We start from the raw sequence: 19777 nt of genomic DNA, 5'->3' as shown, positions 1-19777 counted from the left end.
CTTTTCAGTAGGACACTCAGCCTCAGGCTGCTCTTAGGGATGGTTTATACTAGTGCTGGGCGGTATACTGGTTCATACCGAAAACCGTTTTTTTATTATTGTTATGAAATGAATTTTTCTTATACTGCAATACCGGTTTAAATAGCCTTACACAACGTTCAGAGAGTGGCGCTGCTGGAAACTGTTTAAGGGGTGACCTAGCTTTCTCACTGCTGCACCGCTAAAAATGTACCGCGAAAGATCAAAAACGGAACTGGAGTTGAAAATAATGAGACACTGGGGTTGTCAAAAATCGATTCTCAGACACTAATCGATATTAAAAATTAGTATCAGATTTACAGAACATGAAGTCTGGCCTTTCGTCGCTTGCTTCTACGTATCGAGGGCAGATGTACCTGGATAGCCATTTAAACTCGCGGATTTTCTTTGGTTTTGTTTTATTATTGCATAAATCAGTTGTTAATGTTTCTGACGATGGACTGGCCGGTGGATTATAGAAAGAAAGTTTTCCGTTGCGAAGCATCAGGTTTGTGAACTTTCTTTGGCGGCATCATGGTCATTCAGCATACGGGCAACCAAAATGAAGCGTGCCGAAGTAATCGACACTACAGCGAATACTGTTTTATTAGCCAATCAAATAACTTGTTACGTTGTCGCGGGCAACCGGTGTCGATATGAAATAAGCACTGCGAAATAGAGCGATAGGTTTTAGACAACTAATTTCTATTGCGTCCTACGGAACGCACGTACAGTATTAAAACCTTTACGTCCTATAGAGAAAGAATCTAGTTTAATCTCTGAAACAGTGCTACAAAGTTGTCCCGACGAAGTCAAGTAGCACGTCAAACCTGGCGAAGCGTCTTAAAGACCGACATTCCGGTTTTTTATCAAAAATGTTAACTTGGCCGGCGCACACCTTAACATTAGCCGTTTATCTATAAGCAGTTAGCCAACAAACACGTTAGCCTTATGTTATCATTAAGGTAGCGGATCGGTGCAATGGCTAATAATAAAATAATATAGGAACAACGCAAAAATGTAAAAGAAAGATGTGTCCTGTAAAATGTGGTAAACGCCCAGTCATACTTTTTAAAAAATACCGTCGTATACCGTGAAACAAATATAACTGAAAAATACCGTGATATAAATTTTTGGTCATACCGCCAAGCTGTGTAGTTTATACTCTACGTAAGTGGTGCTGCTGCTCATACTTTCACGCATAGTTTACATCCATTTGGAGAATTAAAGGTCATATCCACCACGGGGCAATGCGAGAAAACCATCTTGGTCAGCTCCTTTGTTTCCGGTTTTACTTTGTATGAAGTTATGGCATGAAATGTTGTACATCTTCTAATAGTTAATATTTCGTACTTAGTATTAATAATAGAAAAAGATATTTTTTTTAAATAGTCATTGCAATATTTAAGAGTTTAAAATACAGTAGAACCTTGGAACTCGAATGCCTCTTAACTCGACCAACTCGGACATCGAATGGGTCTGTCGAGAAAAATCTAACCAAAACTCGGAACATAACAAAACAATCCTGCTAAAACTTGTACTGATTGAGACGTGTCTCTGATGGGCTGACACAAAGGCAAACAGACTAATACTGGGATGCTGATACCTATGAATGGCTCTCAGTCTCATGGTACCTCTTGACCAAGTTCAACATGCAAAACCTGTGTTTCTGTATTGAGTGTGATTTTTTTGTGCTTTATCTACAATACATTTAGTGATACAGTAATAATGCCCCCTAAGAAAGTGAGCAGTGATAGCAGCAAACTAAAGAGGAAAGTAATGAGAGTAACTGTAAACTTAAAATAGAAATTACAGTGAGACTTGAAGGTCGTGCACGTGTGTCTGCTCTTGCTTTGGAGTGTGGGATTGTCATTTATTTCATGTTTATTGCTTTTGTAAGTGTGCTTTTTCGTTTGTGTAATAGTTTTATATTGATTGTTAATGCTTTTTATCATTAGGTAGGTAGATATGTTTAAACATGCAATCAATTGGGAGTCTGGAACGGATTAAACTCATTGACTTGGACCTTGACGAAATTGCAACTCTACCAGCCTTGTGGAACGAATTAAGTTCTTGTTCCAGGGTACCACTGTAATTAAATATTTGTGGATTGTTTTTTGTGGGTTACACATAATATAGTCCAATAAAAACTTCCATACAAGCATCACATCCCATGATACATGTAACCTTGCAAACTGTCATCTAAATGATGAAAAAAATGTTGCCGTAGACAGTGTATTTTGTGACATTACGAAATAAACGATAGAGCATAATAAGAAACGATAGAACGTTTTTATCTCGTCATCCTATACATATCGTCATATCGCACAGCCCTATATGACATATTCAGGACCGAGGTCTCCACAGCCTTCAGGCAGCCTGGGACTAATAGGCCCTACCTCATCTAAAGGATGGTTGGCTGCTGGAGATCCCAAGTGACCCTCTAGGATTGGTGACCCATCATTATCTCCATTACCACTAGTAATGCTAATAGAATTGCTAACAAGCTAAAGTTTGCAGCCGCAGGACGAAAAGAGTCACTCCATTACCGAAAGGCCATTCCCCGCTCACACATTAATCCGGTCACTTCATCCTCCTTGCATTTCCCTTTCCCTCACACATCTCCATTCAGAAATTCTCGGAAGCGCTCCAAGTTGACCCTCATTTCCATCATGCCAAGAAAACAATGCCGCAGCAGCCACATAAAAAAGCTGGAAAAATTCTGTTAAAAATGATTTCTTTCATTTTGTTTGATTTCACTGCCTGACGGCCTTTTCTCTTTCATAAAAACACCAAACCCAATAAAAACCACAACTTAAAAACACTCACAACAAAATAAAGGAAAAATAAAGGAAATGGCCACTTTTCATACATGTGAAGAAAAGCTTACAAAGCATAGGGTATAGAATTTTGCTCAGGGTAAAAACAAGAGGTTTTTCGGGAGTCATTCAGTTAGTTTTAGCATTCAGTGTTGTTTTGCATGAACTAATGGCAATACAGATAATTCTAAAAGCAAAGAAACAAACAGGTTATTTTCATGAAGCCATTAGTCTTGTAAACCCAAACACTTGAATGAATACCTATGAGAAAATGAGAATCACTTTCCACTAAAATCATCCAGTGAACTGGGCCCCATCCAAGGGTGAAAACCATTGATTGCCTGTACTCTACTTTAGGTGCTTAGCAAACACATTTATCCAGTATGATTTACAGGTCTTACAATATTACCCCCATTTTGCACACTGTTTACAGAGGACACCATAAGGTACTGGTAGAGCCTTCAGTCTGGGAGAAATAAAGGATTACTGTGTTCTGTCAGCTAGGGCAAGTTCTTTCCAGGTTCTGTTAGTTTACCTTACTGGTTCTTACCAGGTTAAACCAGCTGGTGATTAGGAGCTTGCAGTAATCCCACCCACTGGGTGTTACAATGCTGTGTTTCTTTCAGCAATACTTCACCCTACAACCTTTTGGTCAGGAGCTGAGCTTCTCCACCATAAAGAAGGTGAAACATGAGGTAGCCAATCATTAGAAACTAGGATTTAGGATATGCATTATACAGCATGTCTAATCCAGGGTTTAAAACTGTCATGAGGATAGTTTTAGAAATTCATGCCATCCTCCATGTGTGACAATTATTCTCACCAATCAGAAGGGCCATGCTCCTTGTGTGCCAATCATTCTCACCAATCAGAAGGGCCATGCTCCTCGTGTGCCAGTCATTCTCACCAAACAGTGGTGGCCCAAGGTGACTGCGTATTCGCCCACAAACGGTATACACATGAAACCCAAGGAAAACTTTACATTTGCAGTGCGAAAAAATATTGATTCCTCTGCTCAACTATAAGTGAATTATCTACCAATTTCATGGTCAGAGATTGTTTACAGAAAGGTCCTATTGTTAGGAGTACAAGCAGCATTAGCTGCAGGATCCCTATTGGTTTTTTTCTTACTGGAATTGTTTTATTTTTATTATTACTTCATTTAACTTAACACAGTCACAGCTTTTGTGATAATTGTTTCATGTTTGATTGTTCTCTGTTAAGTTAAAAAAAGTAATAAACATGTTGGAAGCAATTCACATTTTCAAGTTCTCATCCTTGCATTAGAATATAGACAATTAATATTTCGATGGTATCTCATGTGGTAATGTCTATTACGCACTAAAGTTAAGCTTGACTTTTAAAAAATATTGCAAATCAAATTGCAATATATGTCAGAAAGATTAGATCTTTTCCTCAAAGTGTTCAGCCCTAACTTAAGCAGACGATGGGCTGATAGATCACGTACGCATGCCAACCCTCACCTCTAACCAATGCCCCCAGAAGCCCCAATTCTCAGCAGCCCTGTCGCTACCCAGAGAGCTTCGACAATGTGGCTCACGGCACGCCCAGGGGACCAGTAGACCACCACAACACAAACAGCAATAAGAAGCTGCATCCATCAACTGGAAGCGATGCCAGAGCGCCTGGCTACAAACAGAAGTAAATGCGTTTGTCTGAACTAGTGATGGACTAAGAGGATTTTACTGTGTGCAACCAGCCAAAGGAGGCCAAAACACAGCACGACCTTCATCTTTCACCAAGTGAAAGAGCACTAATTGAGATGAACTCGAGTTGAAAGAAACAAAGTTCCTCGTCTTCAAAAATTCAATTTTCAAAAACGATTAAATATGATTCATGGCTGAGAAAGAAAAATACCAACCCATCACAGTACGATTGGCTTGAGAGGTCCAGGCGGATTGTGTCCCTGAGCTCTGGAGTGGATGGAGCCCCCGAACTGAGCTTCTGTGCCTGGCTTTAGTTTGCAGTGTTCCTGTGAAATTTTACTGCAACACTCACATTGGACTAGCAGAGTAGGGGATGAAGCAGGGGCAATGCATTGTGAAGCAGCAAGTATTCAAATTTTCTTGCACCAACCCTGCTACCATCAGGAGAACCATCCCATTCTGGCCAGAAAGCTGTGTTGCAGTTGGACTAATGTTATCCCCAGGGTGTAACCAGGGGTTTTGGTAGAAATGGAGAATGGGAGATGAATGCTATGTGAACCTATGAGATTATGAGGAATTTTAAGATGCAAAACAAGAAGATACTAGCTTTCAAGCAAAGTAGAGAAATGAACCACAGCAAGAACATTAAAAATGGGGGATGATAGGGATAAAAGTTATGTTATGGCTGGGAGAAAAAAGAGACTTCAAACCTGAAATTTTCTATCAAACACCAAAAAACAGCTTTTCGTGAGTCAGGGATTTTTTCAAAGACACCCAGCAGATGTTAGCCTGAGGGGTGGGGAAAACTTCATTAAAGTCTTTGAAAAGGTCAAATTAAAGTATATGGCTGTAGGATAAGGCCTCCTTCATTGACAATACATGTCCCCTGTTTAAATATTCACGCCCATGCAGACTCCACAGCGAGGCGCGTAGCAATGGAAGTAACATACTGGTCTTTGCCAAGCAAATGCTGCTGACTCTGATTATTTTAGTTCTCCCCATTCTAATAGTCATACCAACATTTATTGGCATGTTGTTTGCTTTTACATTTAAGTTGAGATGAACTTTATTGTCCCTGAGTGGAAAACTGAACTGTCTGGAATCACAAAAAGACATCAAAAGTACACCAAACATCTAGAGATATAAGATCCATCCACTTGTCTTCCATAATTACTTATCTAGTACAGGGTCGCCGTGAGCCAGGAGCCTATCCCATGAAATATTGAGTAAGCAGTTCTGAGGAGGCCAGTTCATTACTGGGCACAGCCACACAACAAAAAAAAAGCAGCACTTTACCTAATGGTGAGAACAGGCAAACTCCATACGCACAGTGGGTATGGCATTCAAATCCCAGTTCTGGTGGTGTGAGGCAACAGCTACCCACTGAGTCAACCCACCCAAGTCCTTTAAGTGTTTATCCAAAGTAGGATCACAGTTAGCCTGGAACAAGGGCATAGATTACGATATGGATGGTAGAGTCATTTTCCTACCAACACTGTAGGTGGACTGTATGTGTTTAGGGTTTGGGGCTAATTTGGTCCCTAGTGTTGAAATCAAACCACGCCCTTGGCCTGGAGCCTCTGCCAGGAAACACAGGAGACAAGGTCATCCTTGGATGGGATGATTATACCTATGCTATATATTATTTTTTTAAGGACAATTTGATTGGTTATCTCTCTGAACCAATCATTGTTCCTTCTGCCCTCAGAACATTTTTTGTGTAAGTAAAGCCCCGATTGAGCAATTAAGATCAAGAATCAAATTTATGAACCATTCTCCCTACTTGGTCCCAAGTTGTAGCTGTTAAACTGGATTTAATTTTGCAATTGTCTTACTCTGCCTGGAGATGTAAAATATCGTTCTGAGCCTCAATTCAGGTGAGCCCAGCATTTATGCAGTTACAGATCTTCAAAGTTAGAGATGAGGAGGTTGCAGAGTCCTTAACTACTGGAGGTTCTAAAATTACTTACACATAGTGACGGACAGGGCCCTCAAATCAGTAAACTATTCATAACACCTCACTACAGCATGAATAAAACAAATTATTATGATACTTTAAGATTTTTCAGTGGTTTTCCCATTAAGACAGATGTCATCCACAGCTACACAAGTTAAATTCAACTGTGCTTCCAGTGAATTCTAATGCAGGAATTTAATAAGATTGAACACTGAGCGCCATACTTACCACAAAACATCAGCAGTATATCTGTATGCATACATGGTAATTTCTGACTGAATTGTAAATTTTCAATTCCTTTAAAATAACTAAGCGTGAAGACATGGCTCCGTATGTGATAATTACCCAAGTTAAAAAAGAAAATCTTTTTTATTATTTATGTTAGACAAGTTGGTAGGCTGATAATAAAAGTAGGGGCGGGGAATGAGTTAATCATTTAATTATTAAAATATTGCATGCCTGTCATTAGTTTATATGGTATAATCTCAAACAGAAGCCCTGCTTTTGATCTTATTCAACACAAAAATGAGTTTGTTCTTGCTTAGTGTTTATTTCATTTTTGAATTTTGTTTTGACAAACTGCACAAAATATTTGCAGCTCCGCCTCCAAGTCTCTTGATGCCCCTGCTGACACAGTGCTTAACGAGTAACGAGCCAAGTTTTCTTTACAAATTACAGTGTTCAATAGACTACAAACAAAGCTGTGAATCTGAATTAATGACTCTGTACAGGGGAAGGAAGATCAGTTGAGGCTGATCATTTCATTTGAATAACACCCATTCAAATAATAAAATAAATGAACAATATACAATGCTTGATTGTATTGCTCCCTCTCTCGGTCAAACAGTTGTGTTCCGCTCCACTGCTGCTGGTTCATATGGCATCCAAAAGATCTTACACACCTGAGTTTTATTTTTTTATTTAAAGGAATATTCATCTTTAAAATGAACGAATAAAGAATGATACAAGAACGCTACACTTAGACCTTATAAAATGTACATAATAAATGGTTGATTTAAATGTAACGTTACAAAATATACAAACTGGTAAAAAACAAATACATACTGATAAAGATAGTCAATAAATAACACCGTGGCTTCTATTCATTTTTCAGTGTCCAACAGAAAGCAAGTTCTGAAAATAGTAAATAGGCAGAATGTGCACTAAAGTGAGCACATGAGAAACAGCTGTCACTGCAGATTCAGATTCTTGAAGGGACTGGCTGACAAGCGTGCATGACGATGCCAACCAATATTCAGCAATAAATTTGCGACAAAAAAGCACTCTTACTTTTGGATTAAAGCTGAGTATCGCATTCACAGCTAATCAAGCAAAAACTGTGCTGAGGTATGGCCCACTGGAAACCCCTCGGCAGAGCAGTTAATCTTCACTGCCTTCAGCATGCAGTGCCAAATCAAGACCAACGTACACTGAAGCTTTCTGACCAAGAGAGTAGGTCCAATGCAGCCAAGGTAGGACTACAGAACTAAACGTTTTTAAAAGACAGAAAAAGGTGCCTTCAGTTCTGACACTGCAGATTTATGTTTCACTGAATAACACTGGACTTTCAGCTTGTTACTCCGTTTTCCATGACTGTGACAAAAGTTCACGTTAGCTTGGGGATTTAGTTCACACCATATCTTGGATTTAAATTCACAAAGCACACGATCCACTGTGAAAAGGATCTACAAATGATCAGCGGTGCAAGCTTATCTCCGATAAAACACCGTGTCAACAGGGGAATCACGACGAAAGGCAGAGAAGAAAGAGGGAAAGCTGGCGACATTCTGCACCGGAACGTAATTAAAATGGCACAGGAAAGGAGCAGAAGCCTAGCGAGAAGCCCCTCTGTCTTGTCATGCAAGATCAAACACAGGCTGACAAAAAGGATATTGATAATCAGTGTATTTGATCTCAGTTTGCCACATGGTTACAGTTTTCCCCTTTGAGCTCCAAGAGAGGCCCTGCTTTGAGTCTTTGAGGAAGCCGTTTAAGCTGAACTGCTGCAATAAATACACAGCTGTATGAAACGGGTGAAAGTGCAGAATTTTAAGGACGCTCTGCAGAAGAGTGCCTGCTAAGCAACCAGAATGAACACATAAATACACATTGATTTGTAATTTGTAACAAATAGTTGGCACTGGCCTCTTAACCCGCTCACTCTGCTCACCATTCCCCTCCATCCCAGGCATCACATACCATCTGTCTCTTCCCTGCTCATCGTTGTAACTCTCTGGGAGAGCAGGGCCTGCTGTTAGAGGCCAGGCAGGAGGTTCTCGAGCACCAGCTCGAGTCATAGGATCCCCATACTGACACATTCACACTGGGGAGCACCACAAGGCTCTACTGCCATTGCTACAAGGAGCTGCTTCTTCCCCAGAAAGAGTATATGAGTATGACTGTGAGCACATGTATTTTCACAGTGAGGAAATAATCCGTCTGCTGCATGTTCATGTTCGTTTCCTGAGTTTGAAAGGTCCAGGCCCATGTCAAATTGTCATAATTGATGAGGCTCACCTGACATGGACTTTTAAAAGTTATGTATTTTTACAGGGCCAAAGGTCAGGCTTACTTTGTAGGTCTGGGCAATAAATGTTAAGTTTCTTTGGGGCTGGCAGTCCCAAGGCCACTCTCGCCCCTGTCCCACCCTATGACCACCTCCACTCCACAACCTGCCACAGAGTCATACTGCATGGTTACTCTGTGATGGAGAAAAGTGAGCCAAAGTGCCCTTCACTCAATGCCGCACTTAATGAAAACGCGCCTGCCCTTCACGAGTGATCTAAGCTTTACCTAAACTGCTGCACAAACACAATTCACATTTTAATTACCAAATGCATCCAGGCACGGTTTGAAACTCCACACTTGGAATAAAAGCTTAGAATTTCAGCAATTTCATTACTGTTATGCTTCAGGAAAAACTGGGCAAAGTGATACTCTGAGTCTGTGCTAGTCCTTGGGTTACTTAGGTCACTGTAGAGGGTACTTTTATACCAGTATATCAGAATATAACTTGTTGCTCTTGTCATTTCACCCTCAAATCTAATTTATAAACCTTTCAGCTGACCATGGATGTATATATCCATCCATCCAATTTCCGTAACTGGTTATGCAATACAGAGTCACTTGAGCCTGTAGGTTATTCCAAAAACAACAGGGAATATGGAAGGTGACCTCCTGGACAGGATGCTAGTTCATTACAGGGCACGCACACAAACATTAATGCCAATTTAGACAGGTAAAATCATCTAACTGCAGATTTTTGGACTATTGGGAAACCTGTGCAAGAGAACAATATGCAAACACCACACACAGGCTAAAGATTAGCAGCGGACCAGCACAACAGCACGGGACAAAGAAAGGATCAGAAAGAGGACAGACCTTAAAGCGATGAACATGACATATGCACAAAATTCAGACTAACAAGGAACAGGTCAGCTGTCCACAACTAATAAGGAGAAGAACAAAACAACATATAAAAGGGACATTTCTCTCTTTGGCTAGAAGTTTGGGTGCCACTTTAGCATTTGCTCTACTGACGTTTTGGTAAGTATGTTCTGTCCCAAGCCATCATTGTCCAGCCAGGAAGCAAAAAAAGCACCATGTCATGGTTTAATTCACCATGTCCTCACTGGCATATCTGCTGTGTGCAAGATGACCTGGCCCAAACAATTCATCATGGCCTTTCTTGTCAATGTGTGACTGAAATTGAAGCCCAGGGAAACCAATCAGAGGGCAGTCCCACAACATAGCATTGCATTGTTTACTAAGGAAATTGCAACCGTTTTCTATAAATGGTTCAAAAGAGAAAGATTTCACAACAACGTGTAAGAGTAACGCGAAAAGGCATATATCCAAGATTACTGGGAATAACTATCCTTACCGTATCCATGTTGGTGCAAGACTGTGCGACTGGGCTAAGCTAGACCGGAGGGAGGCACGCCTCCAGTGTACTCACCAGCAGGTGCCCAGGGTGACATGAAAGGGCAGGATCCTTGCCAGAGGACATCACTATTTCCCAGATGTGCAACTGTCCCTTGCTTCAGTCCCTTTTAAGGATGTGAGGTGGACATCTAAAAAGCAAAAAGGGTGGGGGGGGGGGGGGGTGTCATCCTTTTTCTGCTTGTACAAAGCACTGCACTTCAAAGCCAGCAGGTGCCTGCAAGTCATGCAAGAAAAGACACGCATGATAAACCTCTCATACTTAATTCTGTCAAACACACTGTGAGACTGGAGGAAAGGAGAAATTTTCCAGAAAAAGTGCAAGGTCAGAGGACAAGCCCTTCTACTAATTGGTAACGGAGAATTAATTGTTAAGGATATAAAGCAGTATCTTCTCCATAAGGAAAGTTACAGAACTTACAGCTGTCTTGAATGTTAGCTCTGTTTCCCCCGCCTGTGTTCTACTAAACTTTTACATGTTCCTCTCCCCATCTATTCACAATCAAAGGAGACTCCAATCTTACATGTGTATAGCTACAGTTTAACACATCGAATTTTGACCTATGGCTGTTTTTTTTTTTTTTTGGTTCATTTTTATGGAAATTAAATTCATCTTTTTCTCTTGGTTCCAACTCTTTATTTGAACTCTGGGTCAAGGTGGGTCAAGACACAATAGTTCTTTTTGCAATGTGCCCAACTCAACACATTTACACTGGAAATGGGCAAGGTTAGAAGTATAACAACACCAATTTTAACCTACTTAATACAGTGCACATTGTAAAAAAAAAAAAAAAAAACTCAATTACAATCACAAGAATATTTGTAGCTTGTAACTTCACACTATGGGTGTCACAGGGGCATGGAATCCCTGGCAGATTCCAGGGCCCCCCTGCCCCCACCATCAACAAATTCTATTTCTAATTCTTCAACTCAAGCAGAGGGCCCAAGGTGACATTTTGTTGGGGGGGGGGGGGCAGAATTTCTAGCTATGCCCCTGCTTTATAGCCCTGGAAATGAATAGACCTAAGAATGAGAAACTCATATAATGATCACCTAATACACTTAATCGATTGATCTCAATTCTTAAGTAGGCTGTCATCAGTTGTGTTAAACATCTATACTTATATCTTGCTGGTGTGACATAATTTTATTGGCTATGTCAGAAAAATCAATCACTGGCCTTATTTTCACAAGGTGAGTATTATTACTGAGACTTGTAAGGGGTCACAGGGTGCTATAAAGTAGCTTTCATTCCTCAAGCATAGCAATCCTGTAGATTTTGCCCTTTGTAGTGATGTGAATATTCAAGAATCCTTGAACCCTTATAAAGAGATTGAGGAATTGCTTGTAGTGCAGTTTCTTTCCCCATTCTGACCAGCAGCAGATTATTAATAAAGTATCATAAGATGTTGAAGTAAATCAGACATTTAATGCCAAAATGCCAATTAAACATGTAGCCTAACTGGTACACATGTCTAAACCTAAACTACTATTATTACTGTAGATACCTCACATGCCGTAGTTGGTAAATTTAACTATAAAAAAACTATACATTTACAAAAAAAAATGTTCCCATACCAAATTAGATATTCCAGTATTTGTTATGAAAAATGTGATTAGATCTTTAGTCACACCTAAGCGTGCTTTGTAACACGTAATATCAGGATGCATGTTAACCATACCTATTTATCAGGGATTGTCAATTTGACGTGTTGTGTTGAGAACACGTTTTAAAATACCATGTCCGCGGTTAAAAAAGAAACATCATAATGTTCATCAGAATTCGCCATGGTGTTGACCCCTGTCACTGAACATAAAATGTAGACATACAGAAATCACAAAACACCTCGTTTGGTTTTAGCTTGTAGTCGAACGGAAACCGCTACATATCCTGCCTCTTTCGCTTTAAAAACAGTTTGGGGGTATTATTGCATTCTAGCTGACTATCTAACGGGTCGCACGCGAGTCACGAGATGTCGCGTGCTGCAAGTCATCGCGAGGACAATCATAACTGCCGTTATTGACAGCATTGGCGTTCGCTGAAACACAACTTAAGACATTCAGCAAATCCGCCTGCGCTAGTATTTACGTTCTCTGTGACAACAATAGGAAATTGTCTGAACGAAGGACGTATTACATATTTTTGAAAATAATCGGGACAGGCATTCTGAAACTTGGACGTCTGGTCACTAATCATGAAGGTAGCAGCCTATACCTGCATACCAAAGTACCGACATTCCTGTTGAACCTGGCAAACGACATAATCTATCTTGCCAGATATCACTGACAAACACACTCGGAAAACAAATGTTATATTACTGGGTATCACCGGCCAGTTTGTAATTAAAACTGCTACTTTATATCCGTATCTTCGCCTGACAGCCAACTGGTTCGAAGTGATATCCAGCAACCAACGAACGAGGACGTCGTCAGTAAGAGGCGGGCTCATTAGAAATTTCAAATTTTATTAGAAGCCAATCGAATTTTCGTTTAATACTACATCACGAATCAGCGTTCTTTTTTCTTTCTCTGCCATGCTTCTGAACTGATTTTAAACAAAAAAAAAAAGGTGATTAATTCACATGGAACGTTTAATAGCAATGGCATATAAAACTCAAGCAAAGTCATTTACCATAAATGCATTAATCTATCTAGAATATCAGACAGTACTGATAGTTAATAATCAGACAGTCATTTGTATTGGTGATTTTGTTCACGATGTCGCGCACAATATCTATCCTGCACATTACATAGAACTTAAAAACTATGTATTAAGTTATTATTAATGTGGTAATCTGGCTTACTGTTATAGTTATCTATTCAATGCCGTACATGTGCTTATAAAATGTATAATGTTTTATTATGTCTGTTTTACTCATACTTTTGTGCAGCCCTTGTCTGGTCACAGAATTACAAATTAAGATACACAGGTCAATCCTGGATTCACAGAGGCCGGTGAACTGAAAGTACACCAGGCATATGAGTTAGCCTGATTTTTAGGCTTGTACCATCTGAGTGCAGATGTTACATTCACTGATGAAAGAGGAAGTAGATTTTCATACTTGCAATCTCCTTGTGAGGAAAAAGTTTATACCTGCAGTTCTGTAAAGGCATGCTTAAAGCTTAAAGCTGTAGCTTACCAGGCCTAGAAATGCATAGGAAAAAATGAGACAGAACGGAAGAGGTCTGCCCTGTCACACATATATGCACACTTGCACGCATGGACAGATTTGAAAATACAGCTGGAGCTGTAAAACAGGAAGTGAGTGAGTTCTGTCTTGTGGCCTCATCACTTACAGTTTCCGTGTGCAGTCTTTGTGTAAACTAACTGGTCTCTTTCACTAATTTCTGTCCATCCCTCCGTAAAGGTGAGTTTTGTCTGCTTTATTATTCAGATATCTAAACCTGTCGATTTACTTTGCATTACTTCCTTTTTCTGCCTAACAGTCCGTTGAGAAAATTTGGTTGGGGGATGAAGTGACACTGAAATGGCTGAATACTAATCACAAGGGACCTTAAAAAAATGATAGTTGAGAGGTTTTTTTCTGAAACACTGGATTTATAAATATAACAGGATGCATATGTATTTAAAGGTTATCAGACAGATGCTGTAAACCAGCCACGGAAAATGCATGTTTAATGGCTGATTTGGACTGAAATGGAGGCATTTCTGGGACTGTCCACACATTTTTACATGAAACATGTGCAACCACTTATAAAGTAGGACCTTGATCTAGAAACATTCCCATAGTAATCTGTCTTTCCTGAAGCCTGCTAACTTTCTATGTATAAAGTATGGTTGGGTCAAAAACAGTATGAATGTATTATTCATACTACATAATTGATAAGTATTCATACTCCAGCTCTGATAGGACAGGAGTGAGAATGAGCCTTGGCAAGTGGATGTTTTAAAATCTCCGCACAGTATTGACCATATATTTATTCATTAGTGTGTCACTTTTCTATGCCTCTTTGTCAGCTGTGGGCGGTGCACTGTGGACGGACCTGTAATGCTTTACAGCCTCTGGGAACCCAACATATTTCCCAGTAATTATGACCACTTCTCAGACGAAAGTAGCTTTATTTCCTGTCTGTCACATGACCAGAAACTGCGTACTGACAGCTTTCAGTTCTGCCGTTGACTGTCACTCTGGTAGCTTCTGTTTTCCTTCTGCCTCCTGTCATGCTCTACATAATTTAATGATATAGTTTGGCTGGAATAGTTGCACATCCAGTCAGATGACTGAAAAGGAGATTTCAAGCTTCGTCTGGCAGTTTAAACTGAGCTCAGGGCAGTTTGTGTGACTAACAAAAGCTCTGGTTTGATATTGGAATTCCCTGAGTATGCTTTGGCTGAGTGCTGTTTTCCCGCTATAAGTAGATGGCTGTGGATGAAGATTGGCTGAGCAGCCGACTCCGACTGTGCCAGCTGAACGCGGATTCGCTTCAGGGACGCAATCAGGTAGGCCCTGCTGCGCACTGTGCAGATGCTTCCATCAGGCACCAGGGGGAGACAAAGCTCTGCAGACTCAGGGCGCAAATCAGTGAAAGAGTGCCTCTGACTGGACAAAGGGAGATTTACACTCATCTACATTGTAAATTAAGCTTTTAAGTACATTCGGTACCACTTTACAATAAGGGTCTCTTTTGCCACTTGTAAATGGTAGTAACTCATTAATAAAAAAGAAAACAGTGTTATAACTTGTTTAAAATTGTCTATTGGTAATTTACAAAGTGTTACAACCTAATTAATAACCAGATTATAAACCATTCATAAACCCTTTATACGGGTAGCCTTATTGTAAAGTGTTCACCGTACATTCAATCGCATGATTGCCATAAAATAAATAAATGAATTATTATTCTGTAATAGGAAATAGTGGTTTTATGGTGCAAACACAACTACATAGCATTGCCTTATGCACAACTCAAGATGCAATTTAAATAGGCCTAATTTGATTAGATTGTGTCTTGTTTCTAGGGTTTATTGGGGGTGACTGTCAATTATCAGTTCTTCCCTCCACCAACATATGAAAAGTCCTCAGTCCTGAGATCACTTGGAACATATGCCCAGGACCTGAAGGATGCTGTTGGTAGGGAGGTAAATACAAGTCAGGAACTACTGGGGGCAACGAGGGATCAGATCCTCAATCAATTCGCCCAGACACTGGCCAGAAGTGTCATGCAGTCGGCTAGGTCTCAGTTAGGGAATTCCGTCTGTGGACCCCGAGAAGATGGTCAGGGTGAAGAGTTGGAGGCTGACAGATCCCCCAGGGTTCCTGTCCTCATGGAAGGCCATGCGTGGGGAGGCGAGTGGGAGGTAGAGGGGGATGACGACGAGTTGACCTGCGATGAGGATGTCCTCGATTCTAACGCTGGCCTGCCCAGTGAGGGCTCCATTGACTACCCCAACCCTCCTCCCACCTCCCCCCTCCTGCCTGAGAGAGCCAGCAGCCCCGTACTGTTCTGCAGGAATCTCAAACGGGGGCTGGCTAATGGATTCCGTCCTTCCCCGCCACCCCCCACCCCCAAAGACTCAGTGCAAGGGAGTCCCACCTACAAGGAGGACAAGACAGACTTTGTGGCTCGGCTCCTGCGCTCGCTCTCCCTGGAGTGCATGCAAGGAGGCCTGAACGTGTCGAATGGTGAGCAAGATGAGGTAAGAAGAGATGTAGCCGCCCAGGTGGAGGTGTCCGGGCTGTCAGAATATGCCGCACACCTATCTGCGGAAATCATTGGCTTTCTTGCCACCCACAACATGGAACATCCAGAGGAGCCAAATGGAGGAGCACTCTTTGTTGGTAACCAGTCCATGTGCACTCACCGAGAACCTACTCTGTCTCCTGGATGTGACCTCCAGCCGGTGAACAAAAGCCCTGTGGACACATGTATCTCTAGCAGGTCAATGGGCGATGCGTCAGGGTATGACAGACTCCACGCAGTAGCTGAGCAGTGGGTAGAGAGGGCCCTGGCAGCCGCACTCCAGGAGGAGGCTGCAAAGCAGGAGATGGCTGGTGACACGTCTTCACCATGGAGGCAAACCATGGACATCGTGCCTAGCAGCAAGGCCCTAGGGAACAAGGAGGCCTCATTGGCTTCTGACTCTGGGATAAACAGTCCGGAGGAGTTTGCAAGGGCTCTAGTAAACAAGGCTATGCAACAAGTCGTGCTTCAGATGCAGCTGGACCAGGAGCGGCGACCACACCCTAGTCCTGGAACCCAGAGCTGTGGCAGAGTAAGACCGATGCAGTGTGTTCCCCCTCCTCCACCCAGCTGCTGCTCCTTCGCCGCAGACGTAGCGGAGGAGGTGCTGAGGGGCTCCGTGTTAGCAGCTGCTAAGCAGGATGTACAAATGCGGACGACCCATTGGGGCCCTGAGGGGTTAGAGATCAGGGTGTTGCTGGGCAGCCAGACCCCGGGCAGCTTGCAGGTCCTGCAGGGCCTGATCCTCTGGGCTGCCGCCTCCTACGTGGACGTGGGGAAGCTCCAGCTCACTCTGACGGACGTACGGCTTTACACACAGGTACGCCAGGGCCGGGTCAGTCGCTTTTATTTACTGTTTACTTCCTTCAGCTGAAGATCACCCCCTCCAGATGACTTAACTAGACGTAGCTATAATATCCATCCATCCATTTTTAATAAATACCGAATTATGTCATGATGGTCAGGTGCTTGTATAAGTCCCTGGGCAGACTGCCAGCCCGTGGCAGAGTGTGTGCACACATACATACACTCAATCACACGGAATGGCCAATGTGATGTCACTAAGTAACACAAATAGCATGTCTTTGGACTGTGGGTGGAAACCTGAGTACTTGCAAAAAACCCACACGGACGGGAGGACGCCAGCTCGTAGCTGGAACCTGATTCGAACCCATAATCCCGACGTATCTGACTGCCTACCCGCCACATTACTCTCACATGATTGTTCAATGCATGAACACAATGGGACCCCAGCAACCCGTCGGTAGTCCCGGAACCTGAATAAATGTAGCGCGTTATGTGTCACTGGCTCGTATGGCTGATTCCGTCCTTTGTGATTATAATGACAGATTCACAGCCGAGACCAAATCCAGGAGGGAAATTCCAAGCAAAAGAGCGTACTTGGCGACCAATAGCATTCTCGTACTCAGGGCTGGTCAAGCCATTAAGCAACACAGGCAGACGCCACATGCGCTTCAAGCGGTACTGCATGCACTCCAGCAACATTCAGCCCAATAATTCCAACTTTCCCAGTTCATTTTATATGTCCATTCTGAGTATATATTTAGCATATACAGTATATTCAGCATCTGTATATTGTCTGGGTGACCCAAAAGTACCATAATGTGTTTATTGCTTGACAGAGATGATGAAACCTTCATAATGATAAGGGTTCAAAAGCTTTATTGTCATTTGTACAAGTACAGTGAAACACTTGCTTGTGTACCTCCCTGGAGAAGTAAACAATATATAACAATGAAGAACAATAAATAGCAGTGGCAGAAAAGTGAACAATAGCATACAATATAAAAGCAACGCACAATATATATACAGTAACATGCATGTAGGATAACAAGGTACTGATATTTAAAGTGGCAGTGATTAATGAACAATAATAACAATTGCCAGGAAAATTAATGAATTTGCATTCTGTCAGCTGTCAGGCTAGGTTGGTAACGATGTTAACAGCCACACTGCTGATTACCGCTGTTTTGCCGTTCAGTTCTGCACCATAGCCCAGAGGGCACAGCTGACTGGCTGGACTGTGGGAGACCTGGTCGAGTCACTGGTGTGGTTTTGTGAGCAGCTGGCCGATGTGGGAGCCGGTCCGGATGACTCTGCTCTGTTGGAGTGGCTGGAAAAACAACTGAGACAAGACAACTGACTGGGGAAGCCAACAGAGCAAGGCAATGGACAGTGCGTGCAGCCCCAGGACTGACACAATGAACAGCAGCACCAGCAGCAGACTGGGCCAGTTGAGGTCTGCCACACATTTTTCAATCCATCAACTTTTTCCTGTAATGTGTGTAATTTTTACTAAGACATGTTTATCGTTATTCTCAATTGAAATCACACCCAACTGTGCATAACTTAAACACCTTCACTGTACGGTCATCCTCCAGGAGAAGTGACACGGGTGGGGGAGGGGTGTCACGCATAAATATACATGAAATGTCATTCAAATATTAGGCAGAAGGTGGCGTAGTGGTGAATTAGCAAAGCCAGCAACCAAGGGGCTGTTAGAATAAATGTTCTAATTAAAAACTTTTACTTTGTGTACCCTTATGTGTGGTTTCTATGTCTTTCTGACAAAATTATTCATTTGCCACCCTCAGAGGGCCACTTTGGAACTAACCAATCTCTATGGAAACAAAGTGTGGGATCAAAACAGGGCAGAGATTTACACACCTTTCATGGTCACATATTCATGGTCATTCTGGAAATTCTCATTCTCTCAAAACCCGCAGACGATCTTTGCGGAAGGTTGTGGTCAGTACTGTGTTTACCAGACAGTTTTCTATAGACATTACTGGGTTTCATAAAGCTAGTGTTTTTCCTGGAGCAATTCTGGTTAATTCCCTTCCGCATGGGTGTAATGGAGCTGTGTCAGCTTTTATGTGACTTCCTCATTCCACGTGGTGATGTCACTTCCAGAGAAACCTGTGAAACCAGTGGCTAACCACAAATGTTGCCTCAGGCCTACTCCTATTTGTGAAAATGTGCTAATTATAACACACACTGTAGGGTCACTCCAAAAACTGCTTTACATGAGTAGTATCGGCGCTTTCGGGGGGAACCAAAGACTGCCGCATGATGTAATATCCTCATTCACACGGTATTCTTTTCACTGGATCCAGCCTCCGCCAAGGAACTATGTCACAAATACATAAGAATAGATTTAACATTAAATCCAGGTGTTCATTTTACATTATTAGAATCCTCAGAGGCCCTATCTTCATTGATATACATTTCTTTTAAACACCATCTTAATCCTCTCAAGCTTCTGGATCCCATCTTAGCAGTCAGAACATAGATCTACAGCACCTGTGGGCAGCATCAGTTTGTGTCAACTTGCAATGACTGTGTCTCTAGGGTTGCATTTCTGCTGCAGTGAAATTAGAAAGCAATTTGTGTGAAAGCATTCCGGCAGGGCCTTGGGCCGTATCGGGAGATTCATGTTGCAGTAATTCAAAGCCAACAGGCTCCCTGTATTATCTTATGCCAGCTGTTAGTATCAATTAAAACAATGATCTTGCTTGGTTTGATATTCCAAATGCCCAGGCCTGATATTAACCTACAGTGTTTGCTATGCAACACCAAAATAGACTACTACAGGTATGGTAAGAATATTAAAAAGTGCCTGCAAGAGATATTAGACAGGGGTCACCAAC

General features: G+C 41.8%; 2 protein-coding genes across 8 annotated transcripts in view; one reads left to right on the top strand and one right to left on the bottom strand.

Moving 5' to 3' along the window:
* The window catches only part of htr2cl1 (5-hydroxytryptamine (serotonin) receptor 2C, G protein-coupled-like 1), a 116893-nt gene extending 104065 nt beyond the window's left edge, over positions 1-12828 (bottom strand). The window contains exons 1-2 of one of the 2 annotated variants that reach the window (XM_023797638.2): positions 12760-12828; positions 10420-10534 (exon numbers count right to left, since the gene is read on the bottom strand). The gene's annotated coding sequence lies outside the window, so the exon portion shown is untranslated. Of the gene's footprint in view, positions 1-10419; positions 10535-12618 lie in introns of both variants that reach the window. The other variant, XM_023797636.2, reaches the window with a different exon arrangement.
* LOC111836397 (uncharacterized) lies at positions 12378-18665 on the top strand. 6 transcript variants are annotated; one of them, XM_023797628.2, is made up of 5 exons: positions 12378-12972; positions 13703-13771; positions 14785-14865; positions 15385-16926; positions 18109-18665. In XM_023797628.2, the coding sequence occupies exons 3-5, from the start codon at positions 14785-14787 to the stop codon at positions 18268-18270; spliced, it is 1785 nt and encodes a 594-aa protein (XP_023653396.2). In that variant the 5' UTR covers positions 12378-12972; positions 13703-13771; the 3' UTR covers positions 18271-18665. The 6 variants fall into 6 exon arrangements, with proteins under 6 accessions (XP_023653396.2, XP_023653400.2, XP_023653395.2 ...); XM_023797632.2 differs by having other exon boundaries at positions 14782-14865; XM_023797627.2 differs by lacking the exon at positions 13703-13771 and adding an exon at positions 13295-13665.
* Positions 18666-19777: the final 1112 nt, after the last annotated feature.

This window comes from Paramormyrops kingsleyae, chromosome 10, assembly GCF_048594095.1.
Source record: "Paramormyrops kingsleyae isolate MSU_618 chromosome 10, PKINGS_0.4, whole genome shotgun sequence".
NCBI classification, from domain to species: domain Eukaryota; kingdom Metazoa; phylum Chordata; class Actinopteri; order Osteoglossiformes; family Mormyridae; genus Paramormyrops; species Paramormyrops kingsleyae.
This window is presented reverse-complemented; position numbering and strand designations above follow the sequence as displayed.

What these genes read in the sequence shown, in the direction of transcription:
- LOC111836397 (XM_023797627.2), top strand. Translation starts at nt 13,624, where the DNA reads ATGGACAGATTTGAAAATACAGCTGGAGCTGTAAAACAGGAA. An exon ending in CTGGAGCTGTAAAACAGGAA is followed by an intron (nt 13,666 to 14,784) that starts GTGAGTGAGTTC and finishes CGCTATAAGTAG; the next exon opens with ATGGCTGTGGATGAAGATTG. An exon ending in ACGTACGGCTTTACACACAG is followed by an intron (nt 16,927 to 18,108) that starts GTACGCCAGGGC and finishes TTTGCCGTTCAG; the next exon opens with TTCTGCACCATAGCCCAGAG.